Source organism: Strix aluco, chromosome W (genome assembly GCF_031877795.1).
Source record: "Strix aluco isolate bStrAlu1 chromosome W, bStrAlu1.hap1, whole genome shotgun sequence".
In the NCBI taxonomy this organism is placed as follows: domain Eukaryota; kingdom Metazoa; phylum Chordata; class Aves; order Strigiformes; family Strigidae; genus Strix; species Strix aluco.
Window position 1 is genome coordinate 27626479 of NC_133970.1, and position 21988 is coordinate 27648466.

Consider the following 21988-nt stretch of genomic DNA (forward strand, 5'->3'; position numbering starts at 1 on the left):
AGCGGTTTGGTGGGCATCTGGTGGCTAGGTCAACCCAACACAAAGAGTTATTTCAGAAACAATTTGTTTATAATTAATACACTAAACATAACATACTGATAGTTAATATAGGTATGTGATCTACTGAATAAATATATCGAGGCAAAGCTAGAAACAAAACACTAGGTGCTACAGGGCTTCTTAAATTTAATTTTTTGAACACAATTTAATTTTTTTAATACAGCAAAAGCTAATGGCTGAAAGCTAGAGAGAAATAAGCAACATAAGGAGCTGAGGCCAAAATGTAAATGGTGCAAGTGTGGTTGACCTTAGTCTCATGGGGATTTTCTGGACATACAGTGCAGGCGGTATGGGGTTCACAGCGGCAGAGTAGGACATATATGTACTTCTATCTACTGTGCAACACTGAAACTTATCTCTCTTTCTGGAAGGGCTAGGGAGAAGCCATGATTCTTCACAGCTATGGAGCAGAAAGAAGCAGGAGGCAGACTCTTGGGGAACAGAGGTCAATGAGAGTACAAGACCCCCAAATACTCTAATCTTACCACCCCGCTAGTTAATTCATAACTGACCAACATTTTTAGAATATTTCTTTAATTTTTTTATCTGAATCAGTTTGTTCATCTTAGGATGAATCAAGCTACATAAAAACTGTGCTGCCAATTACCAGAGGGGTGAGGGAATAGAAAAGGAAAAAAATTCCTGTACCTGGAAAGAGATTGACTGTTTGAATAAATAAAATCTTATCTCAAACTACTTTCCAAATCACAGCCACTCCAGCTTAAAATAAGGCTATGGAAGTTTACATATTTTTATATATTTTTTGGCTCTTAAAATAACTATAATACACCAAAAATATATTATCAGGATACAACATTACTATTGAGCCCCCTTATTTGAGGCTGTTAGTCTTTTTCTCCCACTTGATTATCAGATGGTTTATTTTAGAAAGGTACCTGTGAGAGACAAGACACCAGGCCTCCGAGAAACTAAGAAAAACAGCCTGAGAAAGCAAAACTTGAGGCTGATCAAATAAATGCCTCAAACACTCACAAGACAAAACGATGAGTCACAAGGTGCATTCTGTGGAGGTCGAAGCTGATAAGGCTGCCCGAATAACACAAGATGGGGCTGGAGGAGGGAGCCCTGTGAAGACAGGACGGCTCTGCTCTGGTGCACCTGGACAAAACTTTAAGGGCCATCTGTCCGGTGAATGACCTTTGCTTCATTATCCACAAAATGCATATTAAAGTTAACACCCCTCAATATGCTAACGAGGGCTAACATGATCATGCTAATTACATCATCCCATGAAACACCTCACCCCTCCCCGTACATGGGATACGTAGGGATGTGGGTCGACCTAAGGGACGGACTCAAGGAAAGTGGGTATAAATCAAGAGGGCGGGGGGGGGCAGGGCCCGAGAGAGAGTGCAGTGAAGCGAAGAAGACGGATGCCAGCGGAAAAGCCCCTCCTGGAACCCTCATCGACAGGATCAGCGCAGAAACCCAGACCGGTGATCTGTATTTCCCCATTCCCTCTATCTCCTTCTTTTCCCTTTCCCATTAAGAAATGCAAGGCATATTGTATTGCTTGCCACAACTTGCTATATACTTAGCCAACTATCGTGTGTTCAATTAGTACATTGTGAGTAGTTAATAAATGTTTAGACTTGGAGACTTGTTGTCCGCTCCATTGGGGATTTGCGAATCTGAGTCACTTGTCCCCCTCGTCTGAGCGGGACGTGACAGTACCATGCTTTCTTTTACATCAGGAGAATGCTTAGCACACTGAACTTAGTACCAGAAGTATTAATTCATTCATTCGTAAGTATTAGTTAATTCATTTATATTGACTTTGGTTTTATTTTCATGTACCTTTTGATCTGCACAAGCATGACTGAAATAGGATAAATTTCTGAGTCAAGAGTTCCTAAGGTTATTCATGACTGATGAATAACAGTGATTGCAGATTAATCCTAATGCTTGTTAGAGAAAACAGACCTAATGGATGGAAGCTCCTCCCTGGCTGACAAGCATAATAGATTTTTTAATTTAATAGCTATATACACAACTGACATAATCTACCTGGACTTGTGTGAGAGACGAGAAACCAGGCCTGTGAGAAACTAAGAAAAACAGCCTGAGAAAGCAAAAGTTGAGACTGATCGAAGAAATGCCTCAAACACTCGCAAGACAAAACTATGAGTCACAGGGTGCATTCTGTGGAGGTCGAAGCTGATAAGGCTGCCCGAATAACACAAGATGGGACTGGAGGAGGGAGCCCTGTGAAGACAGGACGGCTCTGCTCTGGTGCACCTGGCCAAAACTTCAAGGGCCATCTGTCCGGTGAATGACCTTTGCTTCATTATCCACGAAATGCATATTAAAGTTAACACCCCTCAATATGCTAACGAGGGCTAACATGATCATGCTAATTACATCATCCCATGAAACACCTCACCCCTCCCCGTACATGGGATACGTAGGTATGGGGGTCGACCTAGGGGATGGACCCAAGGAAAGTGGGTATAAATCAAGAAGGGAAGTGGGGGAGGGGCGCGGCCCGAGGAGAGAGAGTGCAGTGAAGCGAAGAAGACGGATGCCAGCGAAAAAGATGGATGCCTCCTGTGCCTCCCGGAACCCTCGTCGGCAGGAGCAGCGCAGAAACCCAGACCGGTGATCTGTATTTCCCCATTCCCTCTATCTCCCTCTTTTCCCTTTCCTATTAAGCAATGCAAGGCATATTATATTGCTTGCCACAACTTGCTATATACTTAGCCAACTATCGTGTGTTCAATTAGTACATTGTGAGTAGTTAATAAATGTTTAGACTTGGAGACTTGTTGTCCGCTCCATTGGGGATTTGCGAATCTGAGTCACTTGTTCCCCCTCGTCTGAGCAGGACGTGACATTAAAATTGGCGTAGTCGGCAGGATCCCCTTCGGTGTCGGAAAGTCTTATGAGATACTGGTTCTCTATCCGACCAACTCGGACAGGGAGAACTGGGAATTGGCCCCTCAGCTCTACGCTGGGAAAGGGTCGGAGGGATACCGATTCTCTATCCGATAAGGACAGGGAGAATCGGGAAGTGACCTCTCAGCTCTAAGCCAGGAGAGGTTCGAGCAGTGGCAAGCCATGACTGGCCAGGAAATGTCGGTGCTTGACTGCTCCCCTATTTTTGAGAAACTGAAGGAGTATAAGGCTTGTCCTCCTCATTTAGTAGAGGTTTGGACCCACGATAATTGGCATAATCCAGAAGCAGTGGCAAGCTATATCAGTGCACTTGCGGGGGTGCAAGGGTTGCGACCAGGCAAAGGAAAAGCTGTAGTGTGCGCTGTATTAGGGGCAGCACTGACTGCAGCCCAAAAAGATAAACATGTTAAGAAACAATTAGAAGGGGAAATGATCAAATCCTTACAAGATCTGGTAAAAGCTCTCCAGGATCAATTGGTTGAGGAACGTAAAGTTACTGAACAAAAAGCTAAACTCTGGCAAGAGCAAACTGAAGTTCTGAAAAGCCAATTAGCTGATGAGCGTAACACCTCTCAGCGATTTCACACGGCTCTGTTAGATGCCTTGGACCGAGAAAAAAAATCTCACAGTCTGAAAAAGAGGGGAATGAACAAGAAACCTGCAACCGGACAGATCTCGGCTCTGTTCCGGATAGTGAACAGGGAGTTACGAGTCTGGCAAAAGCAGCAGCCAGACCCTTGTATCTAACAAAGGATTTAGAGATAAGCCGAGAAATTTTTTACCCTGAAAATGAGGGGGCAAATTTAAGACCATTAATTAAAACGGAGACCACCGAGGGTCAGGGTGGAAGAGCTCCGCAGGTCACCATTCGAACTACACCATATCCAGCGACTGAGCTTGCAAAAATTCAGGAGAAATATACCAGACGAGCTCAGGAAACTGAGACTGAATACGTGTGGAGGGTATCTTTGACTGGTGGCGACCGAATTTTGTTATCAGAAGATGAGGCCCAGGGGTACTGGGGGCCAGGGGTTTTCTTAGTTACTGACGACCAGAGAGAGCCGTGGTCGTTAACTCAACGAGCTGCTTATTGGGCTGGGGGTCTGGACCCCTTGGAAAGGGGGGATCCAGTATGTATTGAGACCCCAACCGTAAATCATTTGACTGAAAGTCTGCAGAAGGCTGCTTGTCTCCAATTAATGCATGACAGGCGTTTGGTTCCGCAGCAGCCTTCCCCAATGCTATTAATTGCTAACCCTGATCAAATGACTCCCCTGATTCGGGGTTTGCCAGACTCTTTGAAATCACATGCAGTACAATTACAAGATCGTTTGCGGAATGCATTAGCCCCTCGAGGGGGGAGACGGGCGGGGGGAGAAGCCATGACCTGGGGAGAGATAGCTCAGGACTTAATAAATTATGGCCGGAGAATGGGCCTTACCAGGGGAACGGGTAAACCTAAGCCCTCGGTACGCAGAGTGGAACAGCAGGAAAATCCGCCTCCTTCCCCTCTGCAAGTTTTAAGAGCAAAGAGAAACCTCTTGTGGACTGAGGGAATTAGACAGGGGATTCCCCGAGAGTTAATGGATGGTATGCGTACTACAGTTTTAGAAAAGCTCATTCGAGCCTGGAAAGACAAAAGAAAGCTGCCCCCCCCAACCGAGCGGACCTTTCGGGCAAAGGGAGGGACAGAGCTGGAAACTAACGAGATGGTGGTAATTGCTTCTCAAACACCAACTGCCCCTGAAGAAGACTTGATTGATTTAGGGTCGGGAAACTGGATGCGCCATCCCCAGTAAGTGAGCCGGGGGATGGCGGGTGGGTCCACTTAAGGAGGCTCACAGAGAATACTAAAGGAGACTTGTTGATTACCTTTCTGCTCAGTCCCTTTAAAACTCCAGTTACATTTCTAGTAGATACAGGTGCTCAGATTTCAGCACTCCAAACTGAGGTTCCCAAGCACAATGGCATAATTGCTGACAAAAAGCAGATCTGGGTTACAGATGTTTTCGGGGACTCTAAGCCACAGTCGACTGCTCGGGTGAAATGCTGGTTACCTGGGAATGAAACTGCAACAGAGGCTGTTATGATCCTGGGAAATTTCCCCACAAATATCCTGGGACTTGACCTATTGAAGGGACAAGCCTGGGTGGATTCAAAAGGAAGGGAATGGAAATTTGGGTCCCCAACTGCCTCTATAAGACTTCTACAGCAAGCGCCTGCGCTTCCTCCTTCTAAAACTGTTAATGTGAAACCTTACGCCTTACCACTAGGTGCAAGGGAGGGGATCACTCCGGTAATAGCAGAGCTGCGGGAGCAAGGGATAATCGTTCCAACTCACTCACCCTATAATTCCCCAGTGTGGCCAGTCCGTAAACCTAACGGAAAGTGGCGTCTGACAATTGACTATCGGCGATTAAATGCCAATACAGGTCCTCTAACAGCTGCAGTGCCTAACATAGCTGAACTGATTGCAACCATACAGGAACAAGCCCACCAGATCTTAGCAACTATTGATGTGAAAGATATGTTCTTTATGGTCCCCATACAGGAGGCAGACAGAGATCGCTTTGCCTTTACATGGGAAGGCGTGCAATTTACTTTTACACGTCTCCCCCAGGGATACTGCCATTCGCCGACCATCGCTCATTATGCACTAGCACAGGAGCTTGCTCAAATCCCTCCAAGGGAAGGGGTCAGGATATATCAATATATTGACGATGTTCTGATTGGTGGCTCTGATGCTGCTGCAGTGGGACAGACCCAGACAGAGATAATCACCCACCTAGAAAATTTAGGGCTCCAAATTCCAGCTGAAAAGGTACAACTCCCATCCTCTGAGGTAAAGTTTCTGGGTATTTGGTGGCGGGGAGGAACAGTGTGTATTCCCCCAGAAACTTTAACTACCCTGGAAGAAGTAAAGAGCCCTGAAAATAAGAAGGAGCTGCAACATGCCTTAGGCTTGCTGGTATTTTGGAGGAAACATATTCCCGATTTTTCCATCAGAGCTCGTCCTTTATATGATTTGACACGCAAAAGGGCTACTTGGGACTGGACTCCTGTCCATGAAGAAGCCTTAAAGCTGTTAATCTTTGAGGCTGGAGTATATCAGGCTTTAGGGCCGATCATCCAACAGATCCATTCCAAATTGAGTGGGGTTTTGCAATTCATGGACTATCCATACATATGTGGCAACGTGGGCCGGAGGGTACCACTCGCCCTATAGGGTTTCATTCGCGCAGTTTCAAAGATGCAGAAAAGCGTTACTCGATCTGGGAGAAGGGTCTTTTTGTGGTTACCCTAGCTTTGCAGGAAGCTGAAAAAATCATAAGGCAGCAACTAATCATTCTACGAGGACCCTTTAAGGTCCTGAAACCAGTACTGGCCGGAACCCCCCCTCCTGTGGGGGTTGCGCAGCGAGACACAGTGAGGAAGTGGTATGCACAATTAGATCATTACTGCCACACATATCAGATAGAGGAGGGGGCACCCAAAGTGCTCAAAATACAAGATCCACCTTCTGACCACCCTGAACCTCCTCCCTCATACATAAAACCTGCTCCCCCATTTGAAACCCATCTGAAGAATGTATGGTTCACCGATGCATCTTCTAGAAGAGAGGGAAAGGTATGGAAATACCGAGCAGTAGCACTGCATGTTGACTCGGGGGACCGAATCATAACAGAGGGTGAGGGAAGTGCTCAGGTGGGAGAGTTAACAGCGGTATGGAGCGTGATTGTTAAAGAAGCTGAGACTACAAACCAGTATTTATTTACACAGACTCCTATGCCGTATTCAAGGGATGTACCGAATGGCTTACATTTTGGGAACAAAACCACTGGGAAGTAAATCGGGTACCAGTGTGGCAGCGTGAAAAGTGGGAGGAAATCTTAAACATTGCAAAACGGAAGTCCTTTTTAGTAGGATGGGTTGCTGCACACCAGTCAGGAAATCACCCTGCCCACCTGCTAAACAACCAGGTGGATTCAATGACTCGTTTGATGAGAACTGCTACAGAAGGTGAGGAGGAGAAATGGGAACACTTACTGGAATGGCTGCATGTAAAGCGGGGTCATTCAGGAAGCAAAGATTTGTTTAAAGAAGCGATAAGCAGGGGATGGTCCGTAACCAGGGAATTGTGCAATACCATTATTTCAGCGTGTAGTCTATGTCGTACTCGGCTGGGAGAGCACAACCCTCTTAAGGACCAACCCCTACACCTAAGGGACAACAAGGGACTATGGGACACCTGGCAGGTGGATTATATTGGCCCTTTCCGGCTCTCTGAGGGAAAACGTTATGTATTGATAGGGGTGGAAATAGTATCAGGCCTAACTCAAGCAGAAGCTGTATCTCGAGCAACTGCAGAAAATACGGTGAAGGGGTTAAAACGTTGGTTTAGCTGCTTACCTAAACTCAAATCGATCCAATCAGACAATAGTAGTCACTTTACTGCCGGGGTGGTTCAGGAGTGGGCTCAAGATGAAGGAATTCAGTGGATTTTCCATATTCCATACTATCCCCAAGCAAATGGAATTGTGGAACGCACCAATGGACTGTTAAAGCAGGTCCTAAAACCCCTCGAACCAGGATGGCCGCAACGGGTGTCAGACGCAGTAATGAAGACAAACAGCCGGTGGGGAATTAATGGGTGCCCACGACTTACCGCGTTCTGTCCTAAGCCTCTGTCCATACTCGCCAGGAAAAAAGAGACTAAAGACCCTGCAAACCCGCTCCATTATCCTGGACAACCTGTTCTAGTAGACTTGCCCACTGTGGGGCAAGTACCCCTAACCCTAAAAACTCCCATCAATATTTGTTCATGGGTGGCTACTGATGCCCATGGGAAAGAATCCCGCATCAATACCAGGTGGATTGTCCCTTCTTTCTAACCATCATTGTTTTGTCATGTATATATGTGTTTTACAGAGCATTGATCCTGGACAACAGGAGACCTATGTTACTTTTAGCACTTTCAATGGTTGTAGGCATTATTGGCTAGTTATTATTTGTAATCTGCTTACATTGTTATATACTTTGTGGAATCATACCTGCTGAGTGTGGAATAAATCATTGCCAATCAATTACAATCAACAATCCAGGAAATTTTACAGGTACATTTAATGAATTCACTTATTAGAAGGCTAACCTGGAGTTGTGCCTTAAGTTACCTTATTGGGAATCACCTCCAAAATAAAGGAAGCCTGTGAGCCACCTGTGACTGCACACTGGTGCTTGCAAATACCAAACAGATCACAGTGCTAGCTCATATAACTGTATGTGGTCCTTACAACACCACATCCATCAACAGCAAGATGCAGTCATCAAAGACTAGTTGAAGGGGTCTGATCCCACAAATTAAGCATTAATGAATTGTACCTGAATATTAAATTGTATTCCCATTTAAATCCTTATAGACCTGATAATGTCATTGTGTAACCTCAAATAGTTTTAGAAAATTTAACTTAGCAATTATATGTACTAACAAGGTATGCCTTTAAGGAATTAAAGTTGCAGACCCAACAAGCATCTAAGATGACGTTGCAGAATCTGGCTAGCATTGCTGAAGGAACATGGACTGTGCGGTGTGCTGAATCTAACTGAGGGAGAATGCTGCATCACCATCCACAATGCCACCACCTCTATAGAGGAGACCGTGCCATGATGAAGATGATCAACAACGGGAAGTGAGAACCTTTTTATTGACTGATGGACTAGTTTGATGGATGGAACCCTGGGTCATGGGTCACATCACTGGGATCCTCAGGACTCACGGGGTGGGGAAGATGGCTTGTAAATATTAGTATTGTGATATTATGCAAATTTTTGCTTTTAATAGTATGCCTTGCAGCAATTAGCTATATGCTCTCTCACCTTCTGTCTTCCTTTTCCCTATACCTTTTGGGATCACAATGGTCAAAGAAGAACTTGGAGTGTTTGAGTCACGGGGTGGGATGTGAGAGACGAGAAACCAGGCCTGTGAGAAACTGAGAAAAACAGCCTGAGAAAGCAAAAGTTGAGGCTGATCGAAGAAATGCCTCAAACACTCGCAAGACAAAACTATGAGTCACAGGGTGCATTCTGTGGAGGTCGAAGCTGATAAGGCTGCCCGAATAACACAAGATGGGACTGGAGGAGGGAGCCCTGTGAAGACAGGACGGCTCTGCTCTGGTGCACCTGGCCAAAACTTCAAGGGCCATCTGTCCGGTGAATGACCTTTGATTCATTATCCACGAAATGCATATTAAAGTTAACACCCCTCAATATGCTAACGAGGGCTAACATGATCATGCTAATTACATCATCCCATGAAACACCTCACCCCTCCCCGTACATGGGATACGTAGGTATGGGGGTCGACCTAGGGGATGGACCCAAGGAAAGTGGGTATAAATCAAGAAGGGAAGGGGGGGGGCGCGGCCCGAGAGAGAGAGTGCAGTGAAGCGAAGAAGACGGATGCCAGCGAAAAACATGGATGCCTCCTGTGCCTCCCGGAACCCTCGTCGGCAGGAGCAGCGCAGAAACCCAGACCGGTGATCTGTATTTCCCCATTCCCTCTATCTCCCTCTTTTCCCTTTCCTATTAAGCAATGCAAGGCATATTATATTGCTTGCCACAACTTGCTATATACTTAGCCAACTATCGTGTGTTCAATTAGTACATTGTGAGTAGTTAATAAATGTTTAGACTTGGAGACTTGTTGTCCGCTCCATTGGGGATTTGCGAATCTGAGTCACTTGTCCCCCTTGTCTGAGCGGGACGTGACAACTTGTGCAAAGCATTTGACACTGCCCCACGCGACATCCTTGTCTCTAAATTGGAGAGACATGGATTTGACGGATGGACCACTCAGTGGATAAGGAATTGTCTGAATGGTTGCACTCAAAGAATTGCGGTCAATGGCTCGATGTCCAAGAGGAGAGCAGTGACAAGTGGTGTTCCTCGGGGTTCTGTATTGGGACCAGTACTGTTTAATATCTTCATCAACAACACAGACAGTGGGACTGAGTGCACCCTCAGCAAGTTTGCCGATGACACCAGAGTGATGCAGTTGATTTGCTAGAGGGAAGGGATGTGCCATCCAGAGGGACCTTGACAAGCTTGAGGAGTGGGCCCATGGCAACCTCATGAAGTTCAACAAGGCCAAGTGCAAGGTCCTGCACCTGGGTCAGGGCAATCCCTAGTATCAATTCAGACCGGGGATGAATGGATTGAGAGCAGCCCTGCGGAGGAGGAATTGGGGATACTGGTGCATGAACAATTGGACATGAGCTGGCAATGTACGCTTGCAGCCCAGAAAGCCAATTGCATCCTGGGCTGCATCAAAAGAAGCGTGGCCAGCAGGTCGAGAGAGGTGATTCTCCCCCTCTACTCTGCTCTTGTGAGACCCCACCCAGAGTACTGCATCCAGCTCTGTGGTCCCCAGCACAAGAAAGACATAGACATGTCAGAACAGGTCCAGAGGAGGGCCACAAAAATGATCAGAGGGCTGGAACAGCTCTCCTATGAAGAAAGGCTGAGAGTTGGGGTTGTTCAGCCTGGAGAAGAGAAGGCTCCATCCAGGGAGACCTTATTGTGGCCTTTAAATATATAAAGGGGGCTTGTAAGAAAGATGAAGAAAGCCTTTGTACCAGGGCCTATAGTGAGAGGACAAGGGGCAATGGCTGAAAAGTGAAAGAGGGTAGGTTTAGATTGGACATAAGGAAGAAATTCTTTACAATGGAGGTGGTGAGACAGTGGAACAGGTTGACCAGAGAAGTTGAGGATGCCCCATCATTGGAAGTGTTCAAGGTCAGGTTGGTCAGGTCTTTGAGCAACCTGATCAAATGAAAGCTGTCCCTGCCCATGGCAAGAGGGTTAGACTATATGATCTTTTCTGACCCAAACCATTGTATAATTCTATATAATAATAATAATGAAAGTAGTTTTGTAGTTTCCTGCTTAATAATTTATCAACAAGAATTGCACTTTAATGTATTCTAATGCCTCATTTATGTAACTATATAGTATATATAATACCTTAAAACTGAGAGGAAAACTATTTAATGGTAGAAATACAATTTTGGATTTGTAATTTAATTTTTATTCCTTAAGGACTAGATATAGCAAAATAAAAATAATTCAGAACATCCTAATTAACAGTTTTTCTTTAACACATGAAGCGAGTGCAGGATAGTGAAAGGTATGTACCTTAAATTTTGTTTGCATAAGACATTATTTTTAGAATGAGCACAAAATGGACTTATGTGTTAGTGTGAGGTAAAAGTTAGTAATTACTCTGTTGAATTTCAGAGTACATATTAGGATACAATTCCTTGTAAACATAGAAATATTTAGTTTTGGAAAATTAAATTCTAGCTTCTAATTTTGGCCAAAAATATTAATCATCTTTTCATTTGCAAAAATTGATATGGAGTTTTGATACCATTAAAATGATTCTAGAATAACGAATTTCAAAGTCTACTACTCTTTCTGGATTGCTTGGAATTTGCTTTTGTTTACTGACTGTATGTCATGTACACTTTGATCATACACTAAATTAATTGTTTCCACTTATTGAATTCTATTATCAGTTTATAATACTAAACTTATGACATGATATTTTTCTTGACAACAGAAGGCTGTCATCTACAGATGTCATGTTCTGATTCAATTGATAAGAAAGTTTATAATGTCTAAAGTGGTATTTTTTATTCTAATATAAAACAATTCATGCTAACTAAGATGACATGGGAATATTTTTGCCATTTAAATATTTTAAAGAAACATTACATTTCAAATTTATGTCACTTTAGAAGATTCATTGCTTTTGCTTAGATAAACCCACTCTCATTCTGCCTGCACTTTGTAATCATGTTCCATGAAATATTTTTCAAATGAGTGAAAGCATTTTTTACCTGATTATGCAAAGTCAAGAAATAAGATTAAATGTTGCTTTTGTTATTTGATATTTCTGTAATGAGTTTATACTCATTGCACTGGTTTTCCAAAGTAAAATTATTTAATTTTAGTAGCCTTTTGACCAAAAAAACTCTACTAAAAAAGTAATGCTATTTAATCATCCTATACCTTGCTATCAATCCCTTCATGACAATTGTCAACTCTTGTTACTGCAAGTGTCACAAATTTTCTTGCACATTATTTCCAAATCTCTACAACCAGGTCAGAATATCATCAAATGTTTAGTAAGTGTTCATTAAGGCTATCCAGCAAAGCTAGAATAAGCTTAAACCCATTTACACCCCTGGAATTCCTTAAGGGAAAGGAACATGTTTGTCTTCATGGTTAGGTTTTTATAGTATTAACTATCATGGTTGTAACAGAAGGCACTTTTCCATCCCTTAAGACATTTCCACAATGAGCTGATTTTGAAATGAAATTGAGAACTACCATAAGTAAATAATGACAATGAACTAAGATAATATATTCTTAGTATTCTGAACAAGTAATAAATATCTTGAAATAAGCTACAAACCCAACAATAATATGGAGTCAAAACATAAAAGTCAAAAATCTCTATGATGAGCTATTTTATTTAAAGTTTATATTAGATTTAAATCATCTTAGTAATAATTTTTTCTTTTTCAGAAAGAAAGATGAAGTGTCTAAAGAAGGTATTTCAGGCCCCAATCCTACAAATTTTCAGTCTCATCCACATTCTTATGAATGCGAGCATCCCCAGTGTACTGTGCTGGTTTTGGCTGGGATAGAGTTAAATTTCTTCGTAGTAGCTACTATGGGACTGTGTTTTGTATTTGTGCTGGAAACAGTGTTGATAATACAGGGATGTTTTAGTTATTGCTGAGCAGTGCTTACACAGAGTGAAGGCCTTTTCTGTTGCTCACATCACCCTGCCAACAAGTAGGTTGGAGGTGCACAAAAAAGTTGGTTGGGGACACAGCTGGGACAGCTGACCCCAACTGACCAAAGGATATTCCATACCATATGACATCATGCTCAGTAATAAAACTAGGGAGAAGGTTGACAGGGGGGCAACTTCTCAGGGACTGTCTGGGCATTGGTTGGTGGCGAGCAATTGTTTTCATTTGCATCACTTGTCTTTCTTAGGTTTTATTTTTCTCTCTCTTTGATATTTTTTTCCTTTTTCTTTACAATTTTTCTGTGGATTGTGTTTTGGTATTGTGATGATGCTATTTTTATTTTGGTGTGGGGAAGTTTTTGTTTTGTTTTGTTTTTTGTTTTTCTGTTTATGTGAGTGAAGTCTGTGAATATTGTCTTGTATAATGAATGTGGATTTTAATGATAATTCTTAAATATGTGATCCACAGAGGTGAGGGGTGGAATGTGTTGGATTGGGGGGGGGGGGGGGGTTGGTAGCAGGGGAGGGGGCTACAGCTGTGGCCCCTCTGAGAAGCTTCTCAAAGCTCCCCCAGCTCCAAGTCGGACCTGACTCTGGCCAAGGCCAAGCCAAATAGCAATGGTGGCTGCGCCTCTGTGATCACATATTTAAGAAGGGGAACCAGAGAGGAGGAGGAGTTGTGAGGGAGATATTTATGCAAATACCGAGGTCAGTGGAAAAAAGGAGGAGGAGGAGGGGGGAAGGTGTGCCAGAGCAGAGCCTCCCCTGTAGCTTGTGGTGAGACGGCAGGCTGTCCCCCTGCAGCCCATGGAGGTCCACGGTGGAGCAGATGCCCACCTGCAGCCCATAGAGGACCCCACACTGGAGCAGGTGGCTGCACCCAAAGAAGGCCAGGACTCTGGGAAGCCCCCACTGTTGTAGTTTGTTGCTGGGAGGACTACAATGCATGGGAGGGACCCACGCTGGAGCAGTTCAGGAAGAGCTGCAGCTGGTGGGGAGGACTCATGTCGGAGCAAGTTCATGGAAGACTGTGTCCTGTGAGAGAGATGAACTGACCACAGTCCCCATCCCCTGCCCCCCTATGCTGCTTGAGGGGAGGAGGTAGATAAATCAGGAGCAAAGCTAAGCCTGGGAAGAAGGGAGGGGTGGGGGGAAGGTGTTTTTAAGATGTGGTTATACTTCTCACTGTCCTATTCTGTTAAGTGTTGTTGTTGATGTTTGAATTAAATTGATGTTCTTTTTCTTCCCCTAAGGAGTTTGTCTTTTGCCTGTACCCATAATGGGTGAATCATTCCTCCCTGTCCTTATCTCAATTCCCCAGCCTTTTGTTTTATTTTTTCCTTCCCGTTCCTGAGGGGAGAGGAGTGAGTGAGCGGCTGCGTGGTGCTCAGTTGCCCTCTGGGCTCAAATGATGACATCATCATCATCATTATATTATTATTATTATCATTATTTCTTTTTAAAAATTATTAAGCTGTCTTTATCTCAACCCACGGGTTTTCTCCCTTTTACTCTTTTACTCTACTGATTCTCTCCTCCATTCCACCGGGAGGGAGTGAGCAAGAGGCTGCATGGTGCTTAGTTCCCCTCTGGGATTAAACCATGACAGCACTCACTTAATACTATTCACATGCACAAAATTAAAGTAAATGTAATTATTTGCAAGACAAAGCCATGTATTACTGATTCTGCCAACATAATATGCATTTTGTTACAGAAGCATGTCAGCACGCAGGACCATCATAGTGACTAAGAAACTATCCCCAAAGATTTAATGTAGTTCTGAAGTACTTACTGTAGCTGGGGAGGCCCGTGTTGTATGAGTCACTGAATGACCAGAATTTTCCATTGAATTGCCAATCAGATAGGTCCCTCCTGAGCTGCTAATGAGCTGTCCTCCTGCAACATCCATCTGAAGCCCTCCGGTGCCCACCATACTATGAGAGGAGACCACTGTTGTTGCCTGTGTAGAACTTCCTTGAGTATCGAAGTAATTTCCCCCAGTGTTTTGGCTATACATCTGGGTTTCCGTGTAAGGATAAGTTGTTCGACTTCAGGAAAAAAAAAATAAAAGAAGTAGTAGTTATTTATTTTGATTGTTTAAGTGAGGGAAACATCACTGTAGACAACAGTGTACAGTTGGTAAAACCAAACTTAAGAGGATTGGCAAACAATCCCTGCCTCCATACAAAATAATATTTCATTATGTCAAAGTACTGAATAATTAACTTGGACTCACTGTTAAAATAAGTATTCATTAAAATTCACAGAAAATGTTTTCAGTTGCATCTGAAGATGGGTGGAGAAAAGTATGACAAGAATTGAAGAGATGAGAGGAAGATCTCATTCAAGTATGAACACATTATATAGTAATTTATAAAACTGTTGTAGCTTTTTTAATCCTGCAGTCAAAGCTGGATTTTTATTTATATGCCATTTATTTTATATACTGTTGTCCAGGTTTTGGCTGAGATAGAGTTAATTTTCTTCCTAGTAGCTGGTACATTGCTGTGTTTTGGATTTAGGATGAGAATAACATTGATAACACACTGATGTTTTAGTTGTTGCTCTGTCGTGCTTATACTAAGTCAAGGACTTTTCAGCTTCTTGTGCCCTGCCAGCAAGAAGGCTGGAAGTGCATAAGAAACTGGGAGGGGCCACAGATAGGACAGCTGACCCAAAATGGCCAAAGGGATATTCCATACCATATGATGTCATGCTCAGTATATAAATTGGGGGGAGTTGGCTGGGAGATGGGAATTGCTGATCAGGGATGGGCTGGACATCGGTCAGTGGGTGGTGAGCAATTGCACTGTGCATCACTTGTTTTGTATATACTTTTATCATCATTATTATTATATTTACTTCCTTTGCTGTCCCATTAAACTATCTTTATCTCAGCTCATGAGGTTTACTTTTTTTCTTGATTCTCTTCCCCATCCCACTTGGCAAGGGGAGGAGTGAGTGAACAAATGCCTGTGTGGTGCTTAGTTGCTGGCTGAGGTTAAACCACAACAGTCCTTTTTGGTGCCCAATGTGGGGCTCGAAGGGTTGAGATTACAACAGATCTGACCAGAGCATGTTAAAACAAATTTGTTATAATAATTCATTATATTAGTTTAATAGCCGCTGGTCACAATGTTGTTTTACTTGTTCTCAGAGCTGTGTTATGTAACACCTTCCTTGCTGTATATATTCCCTGTGGTGCTGTTTATCACCTCTGGGAGTTGGATTAAGATTATTCTTTTGCTGTATTGTGTAACACTGTCTTATGGTATGATAAAATTACTGGTCGTGAGACCAATCCTGTAAGCCAAAAAGTCTTGCTAACAATTTTTTTTTTTTCTCTTCATCTTGCTTTTCATCTTGCTAAATATTTTTTACTGAGAATGAAGTAGGTCAATGTCAATGTAGCTTCTGGAATGTTCAGCTAAAGGTTGGTGCTTTTGTGAAGAAGAAAGGGGTTTGAAGATAAGACAATAATATATAAGACAGTTGGGGCCTATTCTTGAAGATAACAGGAACAAGGTCAGGACAAACTAAACCAAACCATCTCAAGACACAACACAGCTGCACACCACCTCCTAAACAGACCTTTGTGAGCATGTGTGAGCACTGAGGTCAACCAGCAGACACGGTGAGGAAGACTACCAACGACCCCCAGGGACCCCACGAGACCACCACCCAGCAAGAAAGCGCATGCGTAATTAGGATGCAGATATTGTAATTAGTTCCAGGAAATCTAATGCATATGTAACTCATTTCTCATAAAAGTTATGAATATGCATAATCTCACTGTATATTAGCTGCCACTTATAGATCTGGGGCGCACTCACTTTTGCAAAGCTATTCACGTGTGTGCCCAGCGCTGCAATAAAGAATGGGTGCTTTTTTAAAACTTCAAAACGAGTCTTAGAGAGATCCTCTGCTGACTTTTATGGTAACGATCTGATATTTATACTCAGCATTACCTTCATATCCGTACCTTGGGAACCATCTATCGGAAACTATTAATAATTACACTTTTGCCTTTCTCCTTGGAAAGCCAATCCATGGGGGAGATGATAACTTCCTTCATCTTCCCCTTCTCCTCCAGGCTAATTACAATAGATCTTGAGAATTTTGAATATTCTCGGGATGTTCAAGCCAGTGTGTTTCTATTGCTATGTCTCCTGAATGTGGTTCAGAACTTCTTTAGGGTTAAACAGCTATTTAAGAGTACCACCCAGAGATCTACCCCAAGGCCGGAGAGTTATGAGTGTCAGGGCGGGACGGATAGTATTGGCAAGTGCCTAGGATGTTGGTCACCTCCAGTATTTTGGAATTTCACCCATGAACAAGTGCAGAATCCTGAAAAACTAGTAAAATATTTGAAAAAGTATGCTGTCACCCTGGCAATTCCAGGGAGACAGAAATCACTGCAACGTGCTGGAGCCTGGCCCATGCCTACTGAGCCCTGTTCAACACTATTCAGTACCCTCAAGGGGAAGAGAAGGTCATTGACTCTGATGATAAAACAACAGGCACTGAAGCCACTACAACCCCTGCAAAAGGCACTGTGGTTACTCAAACCCCGGTGACAGACACTGCAGCTGAAACAGAGAACCAACCCGTACCAGTATGAGCCACCCCTATACACAAGAAGAAACATGGAAGCGAATGTCAGCTCATTCAGTAAGGAACAAAGAAGCTTCTTCTAAGAGGGAGCAGGAGGACAAAGTGGACTAGGCAGACTACTCCAGAGCAAGGCCATCACGAGAACAGGAGGAGGAAGAGAGGCAGGCACTGCTCGGGGAGGAGGAAAAGAAAGAACTCATAAATGAGGCAGTAACAACTCAATCCCTATCCATGAGTGAGCTGAAACACATGCAAAAAGATTTCAGCTGTCGTCCAGGCGAGCATATTATCACCTGGCTGCTCCGATGTTGGGATAACAGGGCCAGTGGCATCCAGCATACCTGGAATCAACTGCCCCAGGGGTGGAAACACAGCCCCACCATTTGCCATGGACTGATCCATGCTGCACTGGAACAGGGGGAATCTCTGGAACACCTGAAATACATTGATGACATCATCATATGGGGCAAATCAGCAGAATAAGTTTTTGAGAAAGAGAAGAAAAAAATCCAAAGCCTTCTGGAAGCTGGTTTTGCCATAAAACAAAATCAAGGCACCTGCACAGGAAATCCAGTTTTTAGGAATAAAATGGCAAGATGTACGTCATCAGATCCCAATGGATGTAATCAACAAAATAACTGCTATGTCTCCATCAACTCGCAAAAAGAAAACACAAGCTTTCTAAGGCATTCTGGGTTTTTGGAGAATGCATATCCCAAATTACAGTCAAATTGTAAGCCCTCTCTATCAAGCGACCCAGAAGAAGAATTATTTCAAATGGAGCTCTGAGCAAGAACAACCTTTCAACAAATTAAACAGGAAATAGTTCATGCAGTAGCCCTCAGGCCAGTCTGGACAGGACAAGATGTTAGAAATGTGCTCTACACTGCAGCTGGGAAGAATGGCCCTACCTGGAGTCTCTGGCACAGAGCACCAGGGGAGACCCCAGGCCAACCCCTAGGGTTTTGGAGTGGGGGATACAGAGGATCTGAAGCCCGCTATACTCCAACTGAAAAAGAGATATTGGCAGCATATGAAGGGGTTTAAAGCTGCTTCAGAAGTGATTGGTACTGAAGCACAGATCCTCCTGGCATCCCGGCTGCTGGTGCTGGGCTGGATGTTTAAAGGCAGGGTCTCCTCTACACATCATGTAACTGATGCTATGTGGAGTAAGTGAGTCATGCTGATCACACAGCGGGGTCCAATAGGAAGCCCCATTTGCCCAGGAATCTTGGAAGTGATCATGGACTGGCTAGAAGGCAAAGATTTCAGAATATCACCAGAGAAGGAGGTGACGCGTGCTGAAGAGGCCCCACTGGATAATAAACTGCCTGATAATGAGAGGCAATATGCCCTGTTCACTGATGGGTCCTGTCTCATTATGGGAAAGCATCGGAGGTGGAAGGCTGCTGTCTCACACGATGGGTCACAGTAACTCCTGAAGGAGAAGGTGAATCGAGCCAGTTTGTGGAAGTGAAAGCCATCCAGATGGATTTAGATATTGCTGATCAAGAAAAGTGGCCAGCGCTCTATCTCTGTACTTACTCATGGATGGTAGCAAATGCCCTGTGGGGGTGGCTACAGCAATGGCAGCAGAGCAACTGGCAGCACAGAGGCAAACCCACCTGGGCTGCCCCATTGTGGCAAGATATTGATGCCCAGGTAGAGAACCTGGTTATCTCAGTGTCTGAGCCTGTCAGTCCTGTCGGAAGGCACCAGTGATAACACCTGTGTGCGCTGTGATCAGCTGGATGACCTGCTCAGTCTGGTGGCGGAACTCAAAGAAGAGCTCGAGACATTAAGAAGTATTAGGGAGTGTGAAAGGGAAATTGATTGGTGGAGAAACACCCTAGCACCCCTAAAGCAACAGGAGCAAATGGAGGCTCCAAAGGAGGTAGGTAATCCCTCATCCTCTTGCCACCAGGCAGAAGGAGGGGACCTAAGAGATGGGGGAGGCTGGAAACAGGTCCCTGCTCAGGGACACAGGAAAATCCTCTCCCGACCTCCCTCACCCTCCATGGTGTCCCTTCACAATAGATTCAGGGTCCTGGAACTTTTGAATGAAGAAGAGAAGGAGGAAGGAAATGAGACAAACAAGGAGGAAGACCAAGGTCCACCAAGGCCAGGTCATTCTAGACCAGGTATTAAAACCGGTTCTAAAAAGAACCCCAGAAGAGTCATTGTAGTGGGTGACTCCGTTCTGAGGGGTGTCGAAGGCCCCATATGCAGACTGGACCTGTTTCATAGGGAAGTCTGCTGCCTCCCTGGGGCTCGCGTCAAGGACCTCAAGGCAAAACTCCCCTCTCTAGTGAGACCCAAGGACTACTACCCTCTCCTGGTTTTTCAGGTAGGTAGTGACGACATTACTAGGAGAAGTCCTAAAGCAATGAAGAGAGATTTCAGGTCCTTGGGGAAACTGATTAAGGGGTCAGGGGCACAAATTGTGCTCTCCTCCATCCCTTCAGTTGTGGGGATGGATGAAGAAGAATACCGGAGAACTCAACAGATGAACTTGTGAATCCAAGACTGGTGTTAACAGTCAGGGCTTTGGATTTTTCAATCATGGGTTGGTACACAGGGCACCAGACCTTTTGGCATTAGATGGAATGCACCTGTCCCAGAGGGGGAAGAGGATCTTGGGGCAGGAGTTAGCTGGGCTCATTGACAGAGCTTTAAACCAGATTTGAAGGGGAAAGGGGGCAAAACATCAGCCCATCTGAAGTGCATGTATACCAATGCACACACAGCATGGGTAACAAACAGGAGGAGCTTGAAGCCATGATGAAACAGGAAAATTATGATGTTGTGTCTATTACAGAAACATGGTGGGATGTCTCCCATGACTGGAGTGCGCCTGTTGATGGCTACAAGCTCTTTAAGAGGGACAGACAAGGAAGGAGAGGTGGTGGGGTGGTGCTGTATGTTAGGGACTGTTATGATTGCTTCGAGCACAAGTGTAGCAAAGACAGGGTGGAGTGTCTTTGCGTTAGAATCAGGGGGAAGGCCAACAGGGCAGATGTTGTAGGAATCTACCATAGGCCACTCACCCAGGACAGAGAGGTGGATGAAATATTCTGTAGGCATTTAGGAGAAATCTCACGATCGCTTGCCCTTGTTCTTGTGGGAGACTTTAACTTCCCAGACATCTGCTGGAAATACAACACAGCAGAGCGGGACCAGTCCCGGAGATTCCTGGAATGTGTGGGAGACAACTTCCTGACGCAACTGGTGAGAGAACCAACCAGAGAAGGTGCCCTGCTGGATCTCCTCTTTGTGAACAGAGAAGGACTGGTGGAGGATGTGGCGGTCGGAGGACGACTAGGGCACAGCGATCATGAAATAATAGAGTTTTCTATTCTTAGAGAGGCCAGGAGAGGGCTAAGCAGAACTGACATCCTGGACTTCAAAAGGGCTGACTTTGTCTTGTTTAGGCACCTGCTTGAAAGGATCCCTTGGGAGACGATCCTGAAGGGTATAGGGGTCCAGGAAGGCTGGACACTCTTTAAGAAGGAAGTGTTAATGGCTCAGGAACAGGCAGTCCCCAGGTGCTGTAAGAGAAGCCGGCGGCAGAGAAGACCACCCTGGCTGAACAGGGAGCTTTGGCTGGAACTCAGGGAGAAAAGGAAAGTTTACAGCCTTTGGAAGAAGGGACTAGCCACTCACAGTGATTACAAAGAGGCTGTGAGGCTATGCAGGGTGGAAATCAGGAGGTCTAAAGCCCAGCTAGAAATTAATCTGGCTTCAGCAATCAAGGATAACAAGAAATGTTTCTATAAGTATGTCAGTAGCAAAAGAAAGATCAGGGAGAATATCCATCCCCTGCTAGATGCAAGAGGAAATATGGTAACAAGTGATGAGAAGGCTGAAGTCCTTAATGCCTTCTTTGCCTCAGTCTTTAATAACAAGACCAGTTGTATTGAGGGAATCCAGCCTCCTCAGCCAGAAGACAGAGACTGGGAGAACGACCCCCCCGCAATCCAGGAGACAGTCAGTGACCTACTGCATCACATAGACACACACAAGTCTATGGGACCTGATGGGATACACCCGAGGGTGCTGAAGGAGCTGGCTGGGGTGCTCGCCAAGCCGCTTTCCATCATTTACCAGCAGTCCTGGCTGACCGGGGAGGTCCTGACAGATTGGAAACTGGCCAATGTGACGCCCATCTATAAGAAGGATCGGAAGGATGATCCAGGAAATTACAGGCCTGTCAGCTTGACGTTGGTGCCCGGGAAGCTGATGGAGCAGCTCATCCAGAGTACCATCATACAACACATGCGGGACAACCAGATGATCAGGCCCAGTCAGCATGGGTTATGAAAGGCAGGTCCTGCTCGACAAACCTGATCTCCTTCTACGACAGGGGGACCAGCTTCTTGGATGAGGGAAAGGCTGTAGATGTAGTTTACCTCGACTTCAGTAAGGCCTTTGACACCGTTTCCCACAGCATTCTCCTGGCAAAACTGGCTGCTCGAGGCTTGGATGATCGCACGCTCTGCTGGGTAAAAAACTGGCTGGAGGGCCGGGCCCAAAGAGTTGTGGTGAATGGAGTTAAATCCGGTTGGCGGCCAGTCA

General features: G+C 44.7%; 1 protein-coding gene across 1 annotated transcript in view; it reads right to left on the reverse strand.

Moving 5' to 3' along the window:
- LOC141917719 (transcription factor RFX3-like) overlaps positions 1–21988 on the reverse strand; it is a 207214-nt gene that overhangs the window by 76809 nt on the left and 108417 nt on the right. The window contains 1 exon segment of the mRNA XM_074811130.1: positions 14592–14847. Coding sequence (XP_074667231.1) covers positions 14592–14847 — 256 coding nt within the window.